At 44.7% G+C, this 24,942-nt stretch overlaps 1 protein-coding gene across 1 annotated transcript in view; it reads right to left on the bottom strand.

Moving 5' to 3' along the window:
* Positions 1-4,376: 4,376 nt before the first annotated feature.
* The window catches only part of LOC138795268 (L-gulonolactone oxidase-like), a 72,741-nt gene continuing 52,175 nt past the window's right edge, over positions 4,377-24,942 (bottom strand). The window contains exons 9-12 of the mRNA XM_069974261.1: positions 6,582-6,731; positions 6,003-6,167; positions 5,669-5,759; positions 4,377-5,061 (exon numbers count right to left, since the gene is read on the bottom strand). Of these exons, the coding sequence (XP_069830362.1) occupies positions 4,933-5,061; positions 5,669-5,759; positions 6,003-6,167; positions 6,582-6,731 (535 nt within the window). The 3' untranslated portion in view covers positions 4,377-4,932. The remainder of the gene's footprint in view (positions 5,062-5,668; positions 5,760-6,002; positions 6,168-6,581; positions 6,732-24,942) is intronic.

A 24,942-nucleotide genomic window follows, 5' to 3' on the forward strand; every position in this document is an offset into this window, starting at 1 on the left:
TAATAATGTAAGTAGTGTCAGTGGCGTAGCCACCGTGGTCGCAGGGGTCGCCGCTGCGACCTGGCCCGGCGTCGAGGGGGGCTCGCGCCCAACAATCTATCCCCTGCTCCCGGCCGTCCTCCGCCGCGGGTTCCCGTCGCACTGATCACTCTTGTGACCGCAAGCATTCTTTCGCTTGCGGTCATAAGAGTCAGTGTCGGACGGGCCCCCGGTGATGCTCAGCTTCCCAGTGGTGTCCCCGGCATTCCCGGGCAGCATAGGCACCAGGGAGCTGTGTGCACCGGAGTTGTTACTTCCGGGTCAGGGAGCGCGTCGGGAGCATGTATAGGGGAACAACACAGTGGGGGCATCTACATGGGGGGCAGTATAAGGGGGGCAACAGAGAGGGGCCATCTATAAGGGGGAGCATCAATATGGGGGACAACATAAGGGGGGCATGTATAAGGGGGCAACACAGAGGGGCCAGCTATAAGGGGGGGCAACATAAGGAGGACAACATAGAGGAGCAATTTGTAAGGGGGGCAACACAGGGGGCTATCTAAAAGGGAGGGGGGCAACATAAGTGGTCCATCTACAAGGGGGGGGGCAACATAAGGGGAACAACACAGGAAGGCATCTATAAGGGGGGGGCAATATAAGGGGGCCATCTATAAGGGGAGGCCTTGTAAGGAGGGCATCTATAAGGGTGACATCACAGGGGGCCATCTAAAATGGGGGCAGAGGGGGACAACACAGGGGGCATCTTTAAGGGGGAATACACAGAAATGGTCAATCTGTAAGGGACACTACACAGAGGGGGGCATCTATAAGGGGGACTACACAGGGGGGGGTGTATACTATAGGGGATACAGAGGGGACCATCTATAAGGGGGACTTCAAAGGAGCCATCTATAAGGGGAACTAAACGAGGGGGAATCTACTATAGGGGACTACACAGAGAGGGGCTGCACAAAGGAGATGCACAAGGGGCCATCTATATGGAAGACTGAGCTAGGGACCATCTACACAGAGGGGGGCATCTATAAGGGGGACTACACAGGGGGGGGTGTATACTATAGGGGATACAGAGGGGACCATCTATAAGGGGGACTTCAAAGGAGCCATCTATAAGGGGGACTAAACGAGGGGGAATCTACTATAGGGGGACTACACAGAGAGGGGCTGCACAAAGGAGATGCACAAGGGGCCATCTATATGGAAGACTGAGCTAGGGACCATCTACACAGAGGGGGGCATATACTATCATGGGGATGACATAGTCAGCCTACCCACTTAAAGTGACTGTACCACCAGGCCCAGGCTGAAGCACTGGAGGCGACCGACCCACCCCCAGTGGGAAGAAACCCTAGCCCCTCTATGACGTGTCTCCATTAGAATCAATGAATCCCTATCATAGAGGTGCGGGGGTTTCCTCCCACTAAGGGTGGGTCGGCCGCCTCCAGTGCTTTGGCCTGGGCCTGGTGGTACAGTCACTTTAATGAGGGTGTAAAGGGGCCAATACAGATGTGCAGTGTGTATAGAGATGAGGATGGTGCCAGTATGAGGAGCCTAATATGTTTGTCTGTCAGATTCTGTGGATTCGTGGCTCGGAGAAGTTCTCATGACGGCCCAGGACAGATGGAGAAGAAGATGAAAAGGAAAGAACTCCAATTAGAGAAGACGTCCAATGTGAGTCACTTGATATAACTGCACTGTAATGTATATGGTGTACAGAGCCTGTGTAGAGATGGGGCTGCCTCTATATGACTGGATGAGGTGATGGTGATCTGTGTACAGTGGATGTTAGTCAGTATGCGGTGGTGTTAGTCAGTATGTGGTGGTATTTGTTACTTGTAATCTGGTACAGTGCTTTATTGGTCTTAGTATACTAGATTTGGTCAGTAACAATATGGTGGTGATGGTAGTGGTTGTGGTGGTAATATTTCCCCCTTGTATACTGGTATTATTGGTAATATCAGTCTCAGTATACAGGATTTGGTTAGTAACAGTATGGCGGTAATATGTATGGTGATAATATTTCCTATATACTGGTATTATTGGTAATATCTGCCTCTAGCTATTATCTATGTATCGCATCGCTTGGTCGAGGAACGGGGGGGGGGGGGGGCCCAAGTTGAACTCTTGCACCAGGGCCCAAGAGACATTAGCTACGCCCCTGAGTAGTGTATATTAATTTTTATGGTATTATTACAGTGTGCGGCTATAACTATGGCATCTAGGGATTTTCTATTGCTTCCCCAGTAAGGTGACTATGTGTACAGGCTGTGGGGGCGCTAGTAATACAACAGAATGCCAGTCATTGGTGACTGATAGCAGCTGGGCATAGACTGGCCTCAGCTACTGAGATCGCTCCATACTTATACAGGGCACATGTGCTGTACATACAGGGCAGATTAGATGCACACACATACACACTCACATATAAATATATATTTATACACACACACACATATATACACACACACAAATATATTCTCACATACACACACACACTGTATACACACACATATACTGTATACACACACATATATTGTATACACACAGATATACTGTATACACACACACACACATATACTGTACACACACACACACACACACATATACTGTATACACACACACATATACTGTATAGACACACACATATACTGTATACACACACATATACTGTATACACACTCACATATACTGTATACACACATATACTGTATACACACACACACATACACATATACTGTATACACACACACACACACACATATATATACTGTATACACACACATATACTGTATACACACTCACATATACTGTATACACACACACACACATATATATATATATATATATATATATATATATATATATATATATATATATATATACTGCACTTGCACTTTGTTGTTAACATATACCTGTCCTCCTGTATGGTCTCCCACCTCACAGGTTTTGATTTCAATATCTTTCCTTTCCCCCCTTTTTTCTTGCAATGCTTTCAATAAAGTTTTGGGCATATATATCTAAATCTTCATGTGATTTCTTTATTGATTCTGGATGTATTGGTAGGTGTTGAGTTAATAGCATTATCATCCAGAAACCTATGGTTTGGATATTGATCTTCTGACAACAGAATCTAGAATTTATAGGTGTAGTTCATAGAAAGCTCAGTCTGCCTCATGGCAGAAATGGCCCTGAATGTATGATTCCCATCATCATCCCTGACCCCAGGAGCTCACACTCTAATCTCCTATCACACAATGTATCATTCCCATCATCATCCCTGACCCCAGGAGCTCACGCTCTAATCTCCTATCACACAGTGTATCATTCCCATCATCATCCCTGACCCCAGGAGCTCACACTCTAATCTCCTATCATACAAAATGTATCACCCTAATCATCCCTCACCACAGGAGCTCACACTCTAATCTCCTATGATACACAATGTATCACCCTAATCATCCCTCACCCCAGGAGCTCACACTCTAATCTCCTATGATACACAATGTATCACTCTCATCATCCCTCACCCCAGGAGCTTACACTCTAATCTCCTATCACACAGTGTATCATTACCATCATCATTCCTGACCCCAGGAGCTCACGCTCTAATCTCCTATGATACACAATGTATCACTCCCATCAACCCTGACCCCAGGAGCTAACACTCTAATCTCCTATCATACACAATGTATCACCCTAATCATCCCTCACCCCAGGAGCTCACACTCTAATCTCCTATGATACACAATGTATCACTCTCATCATCCCTCACCCCAGGAGCTTACACTCTAATCTCCTATCACACAGTGTATCATTCCCATCATCATCCCTGACCCCAGGAGCTCACACTCTAATCTCCTATGATACACAATGTATCACTCCCATCATCCCTGACCCCAGGAGCTCACACTCTAATCTCCTATGATACACAATGTATCACTCCCATCATCCCTGACCCCAGGAGCTAACACTCTAATCTCCTATCATACACAATGTATCACCCTAATCATCCCTCACCCCAGGAGCTCACACTCTAATCTCCTATGATACACAATGTATCACTCCCATCATTCCTGATCCCAGGAGCTCACACTCTAATCTCCTATCACATTTTACACATTTTTAATCAACATGAAGTGACAGTCTTTACCACTAGAGGGAGCTCACTGCATATGGAATTACACAGCTGTTGTGAATACTGTATGAGGAGGGCCCCTAGTGGCCACTAGGAGCAATGCACAGCCTATTTCTGCAAATCCCAGTCCTCCTTATAAAGAGGTTAGATTAGATGTGAGAACCTGCAGCACTGGTGAGATTAAGGAGTGCACGCTCATCTTCTATATCGCATCCATGTGCTGTGTGTAAAAACTGACAACTGCTGAAATTTATTATATACGTTTATTATAATAGTCATAGTCACATACTCATTACTAGTTATTTTTAGTAAGGAAGAGGCCAGCTGGTACACAAAATAATAGACTTTAAAGTGTTTATTCTGGTTTAGAAAAACATTGCTTTCTTCCAGAAGTATTGCCACTCTTGCCAGTTAAAGTGTGTTATTGCAGATCAGTTCCATTGAAGTGAATGTAATTAAGGCGCAATACCACTCACAACCTGAGGACCAGGGGTGGCAGTGTTTATTTAAGAAAGCAGCTGTGTTTCTCTAATCCTGGAGAACCCCTTTAAAGACTGACAGGTTTCATGTGAGGTGAGTGATGGGACATGTGGTCCGGCCCCCCTCTCATGTATAGGGTGAACATGATGGATGGGGAATCATGAGTTGGTACCAGGTGCTACTGAGATACATCGGGGAAGAATTTCCTTCCACTATAAAAGGTTTCACCAAAGTCCAAAAATTTGGGAGAAAATTGAAACTTCCATGACTGGGAACATGGTGAAGATATGAAGAGACTATGGCTCCCCCGTCGCTCCTCCTCAGTAGAAGACTTTCTCCAAATACGCATTGAGGAACATTCCAGTGGGGTCCAGCTTCTCTCTGATGGATTTGAACCTGCTGAATGCCGGATACATCTTCTCAAAGTCCTTACGGGTGCATGTATGGGCCTAGAGGCAAATACAAAGTCGGGGGTCATACTCAGTACACGGAAGTGAGGGGGGGGGGTCATACTCAGTACACAGAAGAGGGAGTGGGGTCATACTCAGAATAAGGGGGGGTCATACTCAGTACACAGAAGAGGGAGTGGGGTCATACTCAGAATAAGGGGGGTCATAATCAGTACACCGAAGTGAGGAGTGGGGTCATACTCAGAATAAGGGGGGTCATACACAGTACACGGAAGTGAGGGGGGGGTCATACTCAGTACACAGAAGAGGGAGTGGGGTCATACACAGAATAAGGGGGGGTCATACTCAGTACACAGAAGTGAGGGGGGGTCATACTCAGTACACAGAAGCGGGGGGTCATACTTAGTACAGGGAAGGGGGAGAGGTCATACTCAGTACACAGAAGAGGGAGTGGGGTCATACTCAGAATAAGGTGGGTGATAGTCAGTACACAGAAGCTGGGGGTCATACTTAGTACACTGTGGGGGGTCATGCTCAATACATGGGGGGATTTACATATGAGGATCCAATGGGAACAAAATAAATTTTGAGTGGGGGGGGGGGGGGACTGGTTAATCAGGTAAAATGTCATGGGTATGGGCCATACCTTAGCCCAGTGGGGCCGTCCTGACACCCACTTCATGATCCTCTCATACTCTGCCCAGTAGTCCTGGTGGGGAACGTCCTTCCCATACGGCCTAAGGGGAAGAAACCAGTAACTGAACTCAAATAGTGACAAAAATAGTCAATTCCTTGACAGGACATTTTTTTGTGTCTTAAAGGGAAACTATTCACGGCCACATACCCCCATATTGGTGTTCACTATCCACCAGGAAACACTGGCATAAAGGTGGCCGCTAAAAAGCAACAGCTGTTCATGAGGTTGACCACAGGGGGCGCCCTATATGTGATCTGTGATGTCATGCATATGGCGCTCTTACCTGTACATGATTATGTTCATGTAGCAGCTGTCCCGCTGGTAGCATGGACTCAGCAAAATGTCGTCTCCTTTGGCGAATCGAATTTCGACAGGGAAATGTGCTACCACCTGGGGGTTCCTCTCCAGCCAGGATTTCAGCAGCATTAGAGCCTCTTTAGTCTTTTCTCTAGAAAAAAAAAACTCATCAGTCTCCCATCACTGACGTAACATCAGCTGAGGGGAAAAGTGGAGGAGGGGAAAGAGAAAACCGAGCTTCTAATTAGCAGTGGTGAGGAATCAGGGAGGTGAGTATTACTTATTTCATTTTTACAAAAATGTCAGTAAACAATTTTGGGTTCACCTTTCTGGGTGATCACAGTTTGTAGATGGGGGAACAGATTGTCCATGGTGGACATCATCCTCCATACTCAACCCCCCCCACCTCCCGAGCTGAAGCTCTGTCTGTCTGGTGATGCACATGTACTGGAGGGAAGGAGCAGACCTCACAGCCTGTCCCAGCAAATCCCATAATGATTGATGGGGTAAGAGTTTACGGAGTTTGGGGTGTTATGTGGAGAATTCATTTTTAACTTTCACTCACACGGGGATGGCCCAGTCCTGCACATGCTGCTTAAACAGGCAGTCGAAATTGAACACTTTGTAGCTGATGTCCACACGATCGCGTCTACCGGCGAACAGCAACCAGAAGAAGAAACGATTTATCCCCGGGACCAGGCGTGGAATAAAAGTGCTGATAACAGAGAACAACAGAGCAGAGTCGTGAGAGAAAACAACCATATCAACAGTAATGTACTGAGCACAGCAACAACCTCACTAACAAACTAAGAAGCCTAAGAACTGTAATATCTGCAGCACCAGATACGCTGAGCTATGTCACCCAACACGTACAGGGATCTTCTCCATATCACTGGTGGTTCATAGTTACTACTACTTGTGTGGTTGGGGTGGGGGTGGCCTCCTGTAGTGTCCTGCTATGTGTCTCTTTTTTCTTTCTTACACCTAGGCTAAAGAGTTTCTCTGTGGCATCACAGTTAGGACAGTGAGCTGCTGTACCTTACTCCAACCACTAGGTGTCATACAGTATAGCTGCAGTTACCACTGGTTTAGCTATGCACACCCCTTCCCCCTATAGTATGCACTTCCTTTAGTTATAGTTAGTGCTTGACTTCAGGCCAGGCAGGACACGCTATTCCTGTCCTCTGGGTCTAACTCCAGGCAGAGACGACGTTCTACACTTGTTCCAGACCAGCTAGTTACCCAACCTTAGACCAAACCCCTAGGGAAGCCGGAGACGAGGGAATCTCACCCCTTGCCTACGCCGTGGATTTTTCTAACTTCAGGGCAGTCAACCACCTAAAGAAAGGAGAGGACTATAAAGACTGTACCGCAGTAGAGCACGGTACTGACTTATGGTCCTTTTACACGGAACAATTTAATGCTCGTTTTTGCACGATAACGATCAAATTCGAACAATAATCGTACGTGTAAAGGCAGCAAACAATCAAACGACGAGAGAGAAATCGTTCATTTTGATCTTTCAACATGTTCTCAAATTATCGTTGGTCGTCGCAAAAAATTCGCAGATCGTTCCGTGTAAACATTCTTTCAACGATTTCACCTATGTGTGAGATAGGCTAAACGATCGGATAACGATTTTTCCATTCGATGTATCGTTCCGTCTAAACGCTGATCGTTATAAAAAAAAACATCGTTCATTCAAAATCCTTAATCGTGCGATTGGGCGAATTATCGCTACGTGTAAAAGTACCATTAGGCTCCGTGCACACAGAGCAAAAGTGGCGGAATTTCACAGCAGAATTCACCACTGTGGAATGCCTTGAGCCTCCATGTCATAATGACAGTCTATGGGAGGCTCGCGCGCCTCTTCTCTCTGCACTGAAGAATGAACATGTTCTAGAGGAATCTTCCTCATCAATTGCTCAGTGTGCATGAGCCCTTACACCCGGCTGAGACGGAAAGATACTACTAGCTAGCTCCATCCAGTGACAGGAGACCTGGGACTTGTAGTACCCAATTAGGATGGAAACCCGACACTTAGGGTCATATATGCTGAGAACACATATATATATACTTGAGTGTGATGATTACTTAAGAACACTATAGAGACACTTCACCACATCCCGGCAGAGTACTCACTAATTAGGCACGGGGGCCTTCCTATCTGGCCCATGACACCTTCTACTGTTTATTTTCCTATCAACTCATCTTTTTGTCCGTTCCTATTCCTGCTGTGGTTTTTTGCACCTGAGCCCTGTTACTGTACTAAAGATATTTTTGCTAAGTAAAGTTTGGACTTTGTTAAAGTGGGACTCCGTCATCTCTGCCGCTGCACCTGCACTTCACAGTAGTCCTAACCAAGGTCTGGTTGCCGTGTGTCCGGAGGTGGGTGTTACCGCTCATGGCCACCATGACAAGTATCCCCCAAACACCAGAACCCACCAGCAGGCCCAACACCAGTTCCAGCAATCAGGGTCACGGCACTCCTACTGTAAAGTTTTATTCTGGATTATAATGATCCCAATAGAGAAACTTTTAGAAAGATCACTTGTAAGGGAGAGAATCTCGTCTGTAAAGATGTAGAAACTCCCTTCTGGATTAAGAGCGAGGAATATGTAAGGATTGAGCTCGAGCACATTGTATAGAGTCTTCAGCGTCTTTACAGATTATGTCCTTAATGAAAGATCTGTTCAATCCTAAATAGACAGATATTTTGAATATTCAGTGTTAGAGGAGGATTATAGCTCCTGGGATGGAGGATTCCTAAACCCAGAAGGCTTCCAGTCTCCTAAAGTTCACACATACATTTCAGCAGCTTGTAGGATGTGCTCTGGATTTTGATGTTAGTATCGGCTGTTCTTCGCAATAATCCACACAAGTAAGTAGCATACAAATATCTGCACAGGAATTTTATTTATATATATATATATATATATACAGTATATGAATCATCCATAAAGAATAAAAGGTATAGGAAATAAGACATGCCATCTAAAGTATATATGGAAATATTAATCTTTTCTGGTGAACCCCGACACTAGGTGAGGACAGTTCAGACCTCAAAGAGAACATGGACCAATGGGCTTACATAGTATTTTGTATGATTGCACTCATGAACACTTTTAAAAATGGTAATGAACGTAGAGTAGAAACACATGGAAATGCATGGAATTCACTATAGTTATTTACATGTCCTGTAGATGAGAGTTCAGGGACATTGTGCACCAGCACCTCTCATGCCTGAGGTCACAGGTTTGGAAGCCCCTTAGGTTATTATAGAGGAGGAGTGGGAGAGCTGTGTATCGGGAAAGGAGACTGCATGCTAAATAGACCTGAGACATTACAGAGGACCCCTACTCAAACCAGCAAGTATGGAGGAGTACAGCCCCAATAACATAATCATGCCGGAGAACCTGTGTGTGCACAAGTCAGTTATCAGACAGTTAACTTGAAACTCCAAGTTTTCTGGTTATTATTTACTACCTGGGTCCAGTTGAGTGATTGGCGGAGTGGCTATTTCCCATATGTTGGGACACAGAAGAAGAAGTAGTTTCTCACCTGCACCTATTCAAACTAGCTCCATCTGCCCCTCCCTGCCTGAGTGTTATTGCATTTGTGCATTCCAGTTTTTAGGCACTGTGCATTCCTGTTTTTCGGCACTGTACTGCCTCTCCTGCTGACAACCCAGCTTGCTGACACTGTATACTCGTCCGGTTCCCTGGTGCCTTTCATCAACTCTGCTTTCGCATCCTGGAGTGGGATAAAGGTGAAGACCTAGAGGGCACGTAAGACTTTCCTCCCTGGTGTGGCCCAAAGCTAAACCAATAGAGGAGCCCAGTGGGTCCACACGCACTGTCTGTTACACACTTACAGTGGGGACAGACACCTTGAGAACGACACTGGCAGGGGTTCAGCAGCACATTAGTAAAGCTTTTTATGTTATACTGTAAATGTACAATTTATCATTCAGAATATCGTTTAAGCCTTGGTTGATCCATATTCTTCCAAAAATCATGAAGTTCCAACCACGAAGACTGGAAAAACCTCTTAATATCTTCATAACGTATATGTTTTCATGGGGGGTCCCTAAGCTGAACCCACTCCATTCATGGTAGGTACTGGCTGCTGTCAGTGGTCTTGATTAGAGATAATGCTGATCCTGTCCAATAGTGACCATGGGGCAATCCTGTCTCCTTGTAAATTGCCACTAATGGCCTCTGTAGCTGCCATGCTTGTTCGCCTATTACACCCTGCCAGAGGGTATAGGGTTTTGGCTTAACAAGATGAAGTAAAATGAAGGATGGCCTTAAAACATACAACTGGTCCCATAAAAAACATACAGCTCTGTAGATGGAAAAAAATATAAGTAATGGCAAGAAGAACAAAATAATAAAATAAAATAAAAAAAGCTAAATTTGCTAAAATTAGTTTTGTAGGAATGACTCCAAAAAGAGAGAACTGTACACTTGCCACCAGTTTTCCCAACAGATCACAGCTGATTGATGGAGCTGCCATCATCTGGTCAGCCTCATAGAGATTGCTGAGGGCCCCTTTGAGACAACCGGCAGTGATCAGTCAGTGACCCTGGGCATGTGGCTGGTAGCATTACTCTCACAATATCGATGTCAGTGCTTTCCTACCAGCAGGGACATATACTGTATGAGAGGCACTGGCTGTGTCATCTCGCCTCTATCATTGTGATTCATTCTCGGACTCCATTGACCGATCTCATATGTTCTCATCAAGAAGAGTTGAAGTATTATGTAAATAGAACATGACATTTCCACTAATCTCTCCCCGCGGGCGGCCGTCAGATTTCGTGGTCATCTGGTGAAGCAGATGTTACCGTCCCCAGGCCAATAAAAGATGTAAATGTCTGAGAGATTCCGACAAACCCGCACTAAGCATCCTGACAAATATCCATCCTTCACTCGACTGGGGACACAGAGCTAAACGTTAAAGGAACAGGAACTGGCTCTGGCCATATCCTACATAGGACTGACCAAGATTTAAAGGGCAACTCCATCCAAGATGAAAGTTAAGCCGCCAGGCAGTGATAACATAGTGATAACACATAATATAATGTGCCACTGACATGATGCTATTTCCTTGTGACAACAGCGGACAGACAGGCCATAGATTAGGGTTGCTACTCCTGACAACAAGGAAGAAGGTGACAACTGCAGAAAGTGGTGTATTCTTTCCAATCTGACACAGTGCTCTCTGCTGCCACCTTTGTCCATGTCAGGAACTGATAGAAAACCACAGAAAACTTCTGCTCTGGACAGTTCCTGACATGGACAGAGGTGGCAGCAGAGAGCACTGTGTAAGGCTGGAAAAAAGACACCACTTCCTGCAGGACATACAGCAGCTGATAGGTACTGGAAGACTGGAGATTTTTAAATAGAAGTCATTTACAAATCTATATAACTTTCTGACACCAATTGATTTCAAAGAAAAAAAAAATAATGACAGAGTACCCCTTTAATGGTTCCAAACCACTTAGGAAACAAATTGAAGTAATACTCATTCATGTGGAGCCATTCTGACACATTTACCTTGTTCTCCATCAATCTCCATGGGTTTTCTAATCTTTGTGTGCAAATGCTTTATATAGACCAGGATGTATCAACTACTAATTTACTCTGTGATGTAGACATGCTATGTAGACCCCGCTCACCACAGTCACTCATACACATACAGTATGCTCCTGGTGTTATCCCCTGCAGGGTTCCCATATTCTGACCATATCCTGACCTGCTTTCAAGGAGGATTGGAATCCTGGGGGGTTTAAGGGTGTACAGGGTCCTGAATGTACAGTACAAACACTGAGCTCGCTTCATAGTGGGTGAGGACCGGCTGCTATCAGCAGTCGGGTCTTTACTGGTAATGACGTGCCGCCGTGATTGCACGGCTTCATCCCATTAACCCCTTCAATGCCTTGATTGTGGCATTTAACTGACAGTGACAGGAGCTTTAACTGACTGCTCGAGGTCTAATACTTACCTCTGTGCAGTCAGCTCGGCGATCTGCTCATAGAGTCTGCCACAGGTCAATGCCATAGCACTGACCAGTGCTTAAAAAATTATATATATATATATATATATATATATATATATATATATATATATACACACATACATATACCACTTCATATATAAAACACATAAAAATAATTAAACATTATCATAGCATGCATAATTTTCCGATTTATTAAGCTATAAGATTAATATCCCAGCCCCCTCAGTAACACCCACTGCTGCTAATCCAGCCCCCTAAATACCACCCACTTCTGCTAATCCAGCCCCCTCAGTACCACCCACTGCTGCTAATCCAGCCCCCTCAGTACCACCCACTGCTGCTAATCCAGCCCCCTCAGTAACACCCACTGCTGCTAAGCCAGCCCCCTCAGTAACACCCACTGCTGCTAAGCCAGCCCCCTCAGTAACACCCACTGCTGCTAAGCCAGCCCCCTCAGTAACACCCACTGCTGCTAAGCCAGCCCCCTCAGTACCACCCACTGCTGCTAATCCAGCCCCCTCAGTACCGCCCACTGCTGCTAATCCCGCCCCCTCAGTAACACCCACTGCTGCTAATCCAGCCCCCTCAGTACCACCCACTGCTGCTAATCCAGCCCCCTCAGTAACACCCACTGCTGCTAATCCAGCCCCCTCAGTAACACCCACTGCTGCTAATCCAGCCCCCTCAGTAATACCCACTGCTGCTAAACCAGCCCCCTCAGTAACACCCACTGCTGCTAAGCCAGCCCCCTCAGTAACACCCACTGCTGCTAATCCAGCCCCCTCAGTACCACCCACTGCTGCTAATCCAGCCCCCTCAGTAATACCCACTGCTGCTAAACCAGCCCCCTCAGTAATACCCACTGCTGCTAAACCAGCCCCCTCAGTAACGCTCAGTAATGTTTTTTTTAGCGGAGTACCTCTTTAAGAGGTTAAGTGTGCAATGGCAACAAAGACTATTTCCCTATTATTTCAGTGATGGGATGTCATTGTAGTGAATGAACACTAGGTGGCAGCAGCAGACTGTTATTAAAAACGTCCGTATACAAGGTAATCAAACTATAATCTACCATAGGGTCTAAGTATCTGTCTCTAGTTGTTCAAACTATTTTAACATATTAGGAGTTTAAGGGTTACTCCGGGCTTGGGTTAGTTTTATTGTATGGCCGGGGAAGGGGTGGAAATAGAGGCCGCCGGTCACTTACCTCCCCGGTTCCAGTGCCGGGGCCCAGATCGTGCCGCCCCGTTCTCCCGTCCCGCTGCTGCTTCCTGGTCTGAGCTGTGGATCGAGACGTGACGTTGTGGGACCCCGGGACCCCGCTATGACCACTTAATCGCTGAGCTGCCTTGAGACGTCACGTCTCAGGCCGCAGCTCAGACCAGGAAGCGGCAGCAGGATGGGAGAACGGAGCAGTGCGATCTGGGACCCGGCTCTGGAACCCGGGAGATTCTTTTTAATATTAGCAGATGTCATATACCATTTATGGCCGGGTTCACACTATGTATAACACTATGTGTCACAGTACCGGCTGGATAAACTTAAAGGAGAAGTCCGCTGAAATTTTTTTATTAAAGTATTGTATTGCCCCCAAAAAGTTATACAAATTACCAATATACACCTATTACAGGAAATGCTTATGAAGTGCTTTTTTCCCTGCACTTACTACTGCATCAAGGCTTCAGTTCCTGGATAAAATGGTGATGTCACGACCCGACTCCCAGAGCTGTGCGGGCTGTGGCTGCTGAAGAGGATGATGGCAGAGGGATGCTCAGTGTCCCTCCAGTGCTGTGTCCCTCAGTACAATACTTTAAAGGACAACTCCGGCGAAAATTTTTGGGGGCTTATTTAACACACATTACAAAGTTATATAACTTTGTAATGTGGTTAAATACCCGGTCTGGCCCCCTTCCCCCACTTTCCGACCCCCGACCCCCCACCCCGGAAGTTAAAGAATATATACATTACCTATTACGGTCGTCACGGTCCTCTTCTCTGGTGTCGGGTGACGTCAGAGCTGGGGGGCGGTCCGGGTCTTCTTCCTCTTCGGCGTCTTCATTGAGAGCGAATGGGAGAGAAAAGGCTGCTGGTGCACATGCGCACCAGCAGCCTTTTCATTGGCTGGAGCGCATCACATGGCTTCCAGCTTGCTCAGCCCTGATTGGCTGAGCTTGCTGGAAGCCATGTGATGCGCTCCAGCCAATGAAAAGGCTGCCGGTGCGCAAGCGCACTGGCAGCCTTTTCTCTCTCATGGACCCGGAAGCAAGAGACATCGCTGGACGGCGGAGGCAGGTGACGGTGAGGAGGACGGCGGGCGAATGGAGTGGCGATCGTCACCGGAGGGATGGTGAGTATGGTGTCTGTGTGTGTCTGTGTTTTTTTTTTTTTTTGGGGGGTCCCGCCGGAGTTGTCCTTTAATAAAACATTTTACCAGACTTTCCCTTTAATGTCTTTTTATTTGGGATGTGGGCGCATTCCGGTGTGCCCGCATTCCAATTACCCATAACCGACAATGTAAAGTGCGGCCGGAGCCACACTTTACATTGTCTGCACTGTCAGTCTTGTGCGGCCGCTATTCAGTAAATAGCGGCTGCACAAAACTGACATGTCAGTTTTCGGTGCGCCGCACGGAATCCCGGCCGGAGTGTATACTATGTGTATACACTCCGGCCAGGATTCCATAGTAATTAAAGCAAGCCACCATTTCATAAAATAACGTTTGTTGAATGAACAACGGCCGTTGTTGAATGAAATCATACGTTGTCTGAACAGTGTTGCACAGGTACTTTAGTGCTTTGCAGGGAATCTGTTGTCTGTATTTGCTGCCATAGCTTCAGACACGCTTGTACACCTTGACATACTGGACATTTCCTAAAGCCGATAGTGGCTGACAAACTTATATAATGCAGACAAATAGCTGAAATAAGCATCAAACTCCTAGATGCCAACGCTGTCTCAGAGGAATCACAGGAACGATGATGTTAATATTTAAAAGGTTTATTTGGAATACGCACAGAGTATATATATAAATATATATAATCTCCTTTTTATTTTTAGCCAAGTGTCAAGGAGGTGGAGCCGAGCTGCTCTGCTCCACCCTCTCCTCCCAGCCTCTCCTGGTCTGATGCACTGGGCTTTAGCAGCAAATATAGACTCCCCTTATTTTCTATTTTCTTATTGCTGTGGTTTTGGAAGTGATCAGGTGAATGTCACCTCTCCTTCCAGCCACATTTTTTCTTTAAGGGTATAAACACACACACCGTATACGCAGCGTATTTACTACTGCGATGCGCAGCAAATACGCAGCAAATATGCAGCAAATACGCAGCAGATTAGATCTAAATAACTGAACACAGCATCAAATCTGCACCATCAAATCTGCTGCAGATCTGCTGCATATTTTCTGCGTATCTGCTGCGTATACGGTGTGTGTGTTTGTCCCCTAATGGTGCGTTCACACCTACAGGATCTGCAGCTTATTTTCTGCAGCAGATTTCATTTAAATAACTGAATACAGCATAAAATCTGCTGCAGATCTGCTGCAGATCCTGTAGGTGTGAACGCACCCTGAGGCTGGGTTCACACTACATATATTTCAGTCATATTGTCGTCCTCATATTGCAACCAAAACCAGGAGTGGATTAAAAACACAGAAAGGATCTGTTCACACAATGTTGAAATTGAGTGGATGGCCGCCATTTAATGTCAAATATTTGCTGTTATTTTAAAACAACGGCTGTTGTATTGAAATAAAGGCCGTTATTTACTGTTATATGGCGGCCATCCACTCAATTTCAACATTGTGTGAACAGAGCCTTTCTGTGTTTTTAATCAACTCCTGGTTTTGGTTGCAATATGAGGACCACAATACTGACTGAAATATACGTAGTGTGAACCCAGCCTAAAGGGGTATTCCTGCCTGAAGTAGTTATGCCTTATCCACAATATCCACAGGATACATCATAACTAAGAGCTATTACATGGAAAGATTTGTTCAAATGATGTGATAATCTTTCCATGTGACTGTGGGCAGTGATCAAACAACAAATGAGAAGTTGTTTGTGTGTTGTTGGTCGTTTTAAAATGTGGTGAGCGATTTCTGATCCTTCTCAAAAGTGCTTATTTAGCGATTGTTTAGCGTTGATCGGAGAACAGGGAAATTGAATGGAGCTGTGGGCCACTGAAAAGAGCCAAATGCAGCAATCATTTCTCCATTGTACTCCAGAGCTGCAATCACTATTCTGCTAGTGGATATATTTCCAGACATAAATTTACTTTTTTTCCTCCCTGCATAGCAAGAGATGCAATTTCCAGACTTTACCACTAGATGGCACTCACTCCCTGTTTGACCAATGGAGATTATCCAGGCACAGTATTAACCCTTTTACAGAAATTTTGGAGAATTTCACCATCGTTGCTGATATAACAAATAACAGGTTTTCCGCAGTCACACATAATAAGCTTAGATACCCCAGTTTGGCAGTAGAGAAAGACACCTAATAGGCCTAGACACAACAGACAGTATCACAGATGATAGGATTAGATACACAAGCTGGATAATCAGAATGGTGGTATATGATAGGTCTAGATCACAGAACCTGCAGCCTAAACAGCTTTGGCTGTCCAGACATGATGGGAACTGTAGTTTTGAAACAGGTTTGATACCTGTTGCCTTGATACACAATCTCCACTGGCAGTATCACAGGCTTAGATACACCATTTAGAACATCCCTCTACTGAAGCTTCAACCAGCTAATGACTATACAGCCTGTGGGGAGTTATAACATCCGTCCACTTGGGTCCATGATAAAACATTACTTACTCAGCCGCCATCGTCACGGCTGCTGCAGAACCTCACCAGATAGTAAATAATTTGGCAAGCCTATTCTCTGAACTTTTAAAACATATGCCCCAGCTGCTGCAGAACATCCAGTATACAGGCATATAAAAGTATGGAGGAGGAAGATGAGTTTGTTGACAGATAACACATGAGATAACGTGGCCGACGCGGCACTCGCTGTGTATTATGATTAATACGGATCTTACAAAGTTCTTTTGAAGAGTCATTAAGGGTTCAGTCTGTCGATTAAAGGCAGCGCCATCCTTTCAAGTCTCAACGCCTGTGGCGCCGTCTGCCGAGGCTTCCGAACCAACCTCCCTCCACTCATGCTTCTTCTTTCCAGCTTTGAAACAAGAACTTTTATGCTAATGAACATATAAAGCAAGGAGTAAAATGCGTCGGTCCCAGCCGGGTATGGAACTAAAAAAGACGCTCTGCATGGGGTGAGGACATCAGTGTCCTAGGACACCTAGGACAACCGGAATCTGTCAATCTACCTGCAGAGGTAATATCATGTGCTAATTAGCGAAACGCGTCAACGTCTACGAGAAATAGGGCGTGAAATGATTCATTTGTTACATTTCTCAAGAATAGAAGAAGAAGAGAGAGCCTTAAAGGGTGTTCATGTAATTGCTAATGATGATGTTACCTACGGGAGATTGTGCTGAGATCAGAGACATTGATGCCTGCCAGGGGAACAGTTGTTAGGGATGGCAATGTGCTAGGTCGGCTGACACGCAGATGTCATCTGGGGAGACGGCGATGGATGGGATAAACCAATTGTCTATGCACTAGAATCCTCTCTATATAAGCCTTATGTCTGCTATCTAAACGCCAAGATCACAGGTATCGGCACCAAATCTACCGGCACATCAGGCAACAAACTAAATCCTGCTTGTCCAGAGGACAACCCCTATCTATACAGGGTATGTGCACACTGAGGAATCCAGGCAGATCACCTGCCGCAGATTCCGCAGCTTGCCCTCGCGGCTGCATGCATCTCCGCCTGTGCCATAGACTCCATTATATGCACAGGCAGATTCTGCCATCCGCCAATTAATTTCCCTTAGTCAGGTATACAGCTCTCTAGATCTTGGGATAGGATCCCACATTTGCCCAGAAGCAGATAGGTGTAAAACATGTTTACACTGAAAGGAAGATGCAGATAATGGCAAATGGACCCAGACAAAGCAATAAACAGGATGGAAACCAAGGACGGCAGCTTTCGAGGTGGGAGCTTCAAACTTTAAACTTTCTCAAATCTCCTTCACAGGCTCTACCAAAAATTAGTTTGCTCATTCTTAAGTCTGGTAACCCATCAAACTATCATCTTTGGTCTGGCACCTACTAAGATTGGTTTCTTAATCAACTTTCTATCTATGGTCTAGAACATTAAATAGTCAAAATCTGTAGTTTTGGCCCAGAATCATTTCATGTGTATGAGATTGGGTTGCTCTAATAAGCTTTGGGTTGCTTCATGTAGTAAACTCAATCATCCAGGGTTCCTTCAGCATGTCCTTGTCTTGGGAATAAAATCAATGAAAGTTGAGGTTGCTCTGGTGCCCTATATGACCGCTATTCCCATTTTTTCCTGATTTGACTTCCTGTTCTCTTGCGGTATTGACCTGACCTGCTTTGTCCCACTTTTGAGTCCATTCTTACCTTTATTTACAGTACATCATGGCACTGCAGACCAGTACAGCCTTACTGTCAATACCCGATCCCGACTAATGTACATGTGGATGATCTACACCTCATTCTCATTGCCCTTAGTAATCTTCCTTTCTACTACAGGATTCCCTTGTATTCTGTTTTTACCTAAACCAAATTAGGTATCATGCATGAAGTTGTTTGACCAGTTGAGGACCTCAATCCAATGCCTAAAGGTGAACTGTGCCATGTCGGTTGGTTCTTCTCTGGATTATTGTACAGACTACAACATTTTACTTTATCAAATGTCCATCTTTGGTGGATAGATTCATTACAATTCTGTTTGTTCCATTGAAGTCTTGCCTTGCCAACAAAACTTCATCACGTTGTTGGTTCTGCTTACTCTTGGCTTTGTAACATAGTTTGTTTTCCCACTTTTTATTGCCATCCTTGTTTCAACACAAATCTGAACATCCCATCATGGCTCCATAACAGGGTTTTCCTGGCTCATGAACACTCAGTCACAGGTCCTTCCCATCTGAACCATCATGGATCAAATATAGGTTTTGTCATCATATGTATTCTCCATCACAGGTTCTCATTTCTAATAAGGAACCATAACCTGTCTTGTTGTTCCATCAAGACTCCAATTACATCTATCCCTGCAACAAAACCCTTGTTGTATCAATAAAACCTATTGGCTGGTCTGGCTATTCCATCAAGGCTTCATCACAGTTCTTCTTGCCCAGTCAAGGTTTGGTCACAGGACTGTCTGAATCATCATGGCTTAAAGACAGTTGTCTGTTTTCTACCTCAAGTCCTATATCCAATTATGGCCTCACCACAAGCCGTATATTCTATGATGAAAACAGCGATCTCTCACTGTTAGTCAGCATAATTTTCATGTTCTTGGCCGAAGATTACGCCAACTAACAGCATGGGACGAGCGCCAAGGAGGAAGGTAAGACACATACCTTCCTCGGAGTTCTCAGCCTCCCAGACGCTATAGGGGGCTATCAGCAGGTTAGACAAAGCTGTTCCCCTTTGGTGGAGCCTTTTTGGATAGCTAGAACTGTGCTGGAGCTTTGTTAGTGCAGCCAGACTGTGATGGAGTCTTGATGGAACAGCAAAATCTACAGTGGTTTGATCATGGGATATACGACTTATTGTGTAGTTTCCCTTTAAAGGTCATGACACACCCTGAGGCTCAAATTAAGGTTCATAGAAGATTCGTGACAAGGTTGGGTTGACTGGTGACGTGACGAAGACTTTATTATGTGTCTGTGTAACCAATGAACCAATCTATTGTAGGTAAGGCTACACTATCAAGGCTCCATTTTGGTTCTAACCTCTTATACAGATTTCCTCAATGATCATTCCACCTTGAACAGGCTCCATCATAAGGCAGATCAACCCATCAAGGCTCTTATAGAAGTCTGTCACCTCATCTGGTCCTCCCAGGAAGACACGATCATTGGTAACTCCCCTTAATCATCCTGTAGACACCCACAGTGATGTTTCTGCCGCCATGTTTTTCTAATTCTGAACATCTCATTTAAACTTCTGGAATCCGAGGCCCTGCTATATAACTAGCTGCCAGATTACATTGAAATTACAGTCCAGCCTTCTGTTAAACATGGATACGGTATTATATGTCGCTATCAATCTCCGCTAGATGTAATTCTCCAGGTGATGACTATGGTAGTCACAGCAGATTATATTCCAACACAACAGTAAATGCCGTCCCTAAGTCGCCGTCACATTATATCTAGAAGAAATGTCTGGTTCTCTACATCCTACATCATAACAGGACGTGAGAGTGACAGTAATGATCTGGAGTTATGGATGGAGCCATCATTTACTATACACTACCAGGCGGGAGACGGGAGGCGCTGAGTAATAAAGACGTAGCACAGATGTTCTAGAAAGAAATGTGTTCTGGTACAAGGAATACTACAGGATAAGAGAGAGAATTACAGAAACATTCTATCTATCTATCTATCTATCTATCTATCTATCTATCTATCTCCTATCTATCTATCTATCTATCTATCTCCTATCTATCTATCTATCTATCTATCTATCTATCTATCTATCTCCTATCTATCTATCTATCTATCTATCTATCTATCTATCTATCTATCTATCATTTATCTCCTATCTATCTATTTATCTCATGAGAAGTGACTCTCCCAGTCATCTCCTATTGGTATGGGGCTCTATGTAATGGGGGCCGGAGAGTTGTTTCTGTATCTTCCATAGTTGTAAAGCTCACTCTCTATCTTCCCCTTTCCTCATAGACACCAGAGATAAAACATTTATACCTTAGCTGATGGATAGGTCCTATATTTGATCAGAACAGCCCTTAAAGACCTTCTGTTGAAGGAGTAATGATCATGAAGGGAGATCGGCAGTGAATCCATCCTCTCCTGAGCTCACATGTCCAGCGCTGTATCCACACCTCTCATCACCACAGAGAAATGTGTCCCAGAGCCAAGGAGCAGAGCTGTGATTGATCCGCTGTCCGTTGCTCTTCCATTCACACCACACACAGATGAATCCGCTGCTCTCTTCCCCGGCCTTATACTGTATATATATATCTCCTCCTGCCAAAAGCTAAAACCCGCTAATGTCTCTATTTATCACTGTCTTATGAGATCTTCACATCATGTCTTCTACACCCCATTATTATCCATGATAGAAAACCACCAGACAAAAATGTGTTTATAGATCTTGTTAACCTGATTCGATAAAGACTGACTCTATCTATCTATCTATCTATCTATCTATCTATCTATCTATCTATCTATCTATCTATCTATCTATCTATCTATCAATCTATCTATCTATCTTATGTGTGATAGTATAAATGCAGCACTCTGGATAAGTAGGTAGGTAGGTGCCACGGGGTGTCTGTGTGTGACCAAACGGGCTGTAGCTAAATGTAGAGAGTCACCGCAGAACTCCAAAGAGTGCTGCGGTGACTCTCTACGTTTATCTATCTAACCAACAAACTTCCACAACGGAGAGCACTCAGTTCGTGATGCAGGGTGCCAGCAGCTGGAGACTGATTCCATGTCTCCCCACCATATATTCACAAGAATTCTGCGGCACTTTCTTTAGTATTAAAATTCCAAAGTGTTTTATTCCATAAGAAGTAAAAATTACAAGCAACGTTCCCACCTCATCTCAAGGCCTCGATGCTTGAGAAAGGCCTCTTGTGTTTTTGCATGTGGGAGCTACAGTAGCGTAGAAAAAAAAGGAAAAAATTGGTCAGCTCTCGTAGAACACTGTTCACACTAGGCAGGAGCACGTTGCCATGGCTGAAATTGCAAACACACAAAAACACAGAAAAATGCAACGGCTCACCGCGAAAGCAAGATACAGACCCACCATAGATGTGAAAATAATTAAAAGCAGCCCCCCCAACTGCCCAAAAAATTCCCACAAAAATAATGAGTCTCTTGGTTACTATTTGCAAACAGCGTAAACTGCCTCACCACGATAAGGTGGACTCATATCGAGGCAGACCCTACACTGTATGTACACTATGGCCTCTCCATGGCGTATAATATGCCTATGCTCTGGGCATGCAAGATCCGTCTAATACCTGCAAAAATAATTGCATCACCTGGGTGAGACAGGTGGAGTGCACGACCAAATAGAGGCAGCCACTCCCCCATGGCAACGTGCTCCTTCCTAGTGTGAACAGTGTTCTAGGAGAGCTGACCAATTTTTTCCTTTTTTTTCTGTTTTCCAGTTGGGGGAGTGGCTGCCTCTATTTGGTCGTGCACTCCACCTGTATCACCCAGGTGATGCAATTATTTTTGCAGGTATTAGACGGATCTTGCATGCCCAGAGCATAGGCGTATTATACGCCAAGGAGAGGCCATAGTGTACATACAGTGTAGGGTCTGCCTCGATATGAGTCCACCTTATCGTGGTGAGGCAGTTTACGCTGTTTGCAAATAGTAACCAAGAGACTCATTATTTTTGTGGGAATTTTTTGGGCAGTTGGGGGGGCTGCTTTTAATTATTTTCACATCTATGGTGGGTCTGTATCTTGCTTTCGCGGTGAGCCGTTGCATTTTTCTGTGTTTTTGTGTAGCTACAGTAGCGTACCACTCAGATCCTCTGTCAAGTGCTGCAATGGTACCGCAACACCTGCCAGCCCTGCGTTACACCATGTTGCAGACCCCTCTGTCACCCTGCCACCAAAAGAGAAGCTTTTACCTCTTCAAAGCCTTTGAACTCAATCTACTTGAACCCAAGCCTGAAGTGCCAGCAAAAAGGACAAACCAACGAAAAGAGAAGATTTTGCCTCTTTTGTGCCTTTGAACCTGACCAGCTTTTTTACGATTAGCAAGATAGTCAACACTGTTCCACTTGCTACATTTGCTCAGGTACAGATCTGGGCCATATACTGTACATGGTGGTGAATCACGGCATTGAGTGGAGGTAGGAAGTTTTACCCAGGACTCTCTACAGTCCACGCTTGTTTTTAGTCCAAAGAGGAAAGTCAGGAGAGGGATCGGTTCTTCGTGGTCTGTCTTGCTAAACTTTGTCAGCTTAGGTCTGAATTAGTGACTCATGTAAGCCATTTATGTGGGACTGTGTTACAACTTAACAATGGGTAAAGTCTTCCTCAGTACTCCAAATCTGAGAGTCTGATTGGACACTACTACTCCCAGCTAGCCCCCAGCGTAATGCTCATCATTCCTTGTGGCTACCACATATCTATTTTATCTTTCTATCTATTGATCATGTATCTATATATCAGTCTCCATACAGTGGGATTGGGGTGATATGGATGTGCTATTAACTTCTATTGGAATCACCATATAATTTTGCTTTATATAATGGTAAGTCCATGAACAGTCGATTACTGAGGAAACGTTACGTTCAAAGCCAAGATAAAAAGGTAAAAGTTTTTTTCATGTCACTCCTCAAAAATCATCAAAAGACAAAGTCGGAGTATCCAGCGAGTTCATTATATCCTGTTATAACCATAGAGAAACCCTGCAGGGCAGAAATTAGGAGGGCTGGGGTGGTCTGTGGAGAAGACAGCTTGTATGTACAGTGCTGTCATAGTACTGTGCAACTAACCAGCGTTGCATGAAGGCTTAAAGGGTTTATCCAGCATTAGAAAAACATGGATACTTTCAGAGGCAACACGACTCTTGTCTTCAGTTCAGGTGTGGTTTGCAATTAAGCTCCATTCACTTCAATAGAACTGAGTTACAAAAAACTCCCCTCAAACTGGAGACAAAAGTGGTGCTGTCTCTGGAAGAAAGTAGCTATTTTTACTAACACTAGTAGTAGTAGTTCAGTGTAGTCCAGAGCGGCGGTTCGGCGGGCTTACTGTGATGGATATCAAAATGTACTGTTTGATTACATTTATGGAATACTTTGGGGAGCAAGGACACTTCCTCCCCAAAGTATTCCATAAATGTATTCAATCAAAAACATACTGTATATTACATTTACATACACATCCATTGTAATTCCAATGGAGTGCCCAGCAGGAGCGCACTATATATAGAAGTCAATGGAACTCATTGATTTCTATATATAGTGCGCCCCTGCTGGACACTCCATTGTAATTACACCCCCGGTTCGTGACGTCACTTTTTTTTTTATAGAGAATCTGAAGTCTCCCTGATCTACTAAATTAAGGGAAATAGCCCTATATGTGCATTTCTCATAATTAATGTACATTAGAAAATTAATAAGTAATAACATATTAAAAAATAGTTTGGGCCGGACTTCTTTTTTTAAAGGAGAAGTCCGGCCAAAATTATTTTTTTATATGTTATTACTGATGGAAAGTTTTCTAATGTACATTAATTATAGGAAATGCTCATACACTGCTATTTCCCTTAATTTAGCAGTGACGTCGCGACGAATGGTGTAATTCCTATGGAGTGTCCAGCAGGGGGCGCACTATATATATATATATATATAGAAGTCAATGAGTAACATATATAGTGCGCCCCTGCTGGACAATCCATTGGAATTACAATGGATGTGTATGTAAATGTAATATACAGTGTTTTTGATTGAATACATTTATGGAATTAGTATTCCATAAATGTAATCAATCAGTACATCACAGTAAGGCCGCCGAACCGCCGCGGCCCGCCGCTGCCGCCGCTACTGAGCGCCCGCCGCTCTGGACTACACTCAACTACTACTCTCATCACCTGCTCATAGCATGGGAGAGTAGTAGCTGGGTTATATCTCTGAGATCGCCGCCGCCGCTGATGCTACTGATGCCGCACAGGGGAGCCGCTCATAACTGCAGCCATCATCCTCCTCTGCTCCCCCCTCCTGCTGCTACTTCCGGGATCCGGGCAAACTTTACACTATATGATGGCTGACTCCCCGCTGTAAGGAAGAAGCAGGAGGGGGATGA

The sequence above is a fragment of the Dendropsophus ebraccatus genome, chromosome 6 (assembly GCF_027789765.1).
Source record: "Dendropsophus ebraccatus isolate aDenEbr1 chromosome 6, aDenEbr1.pat, whole genome shotgun sequence".
Classification (NCBI taxonomy): domain Eukaryota; kingdom Metazoa; phylum Chordata; class Amphibia; order Anura; family Hylidae; genus Dendropsophus; species Dendropsophus ebraccatus.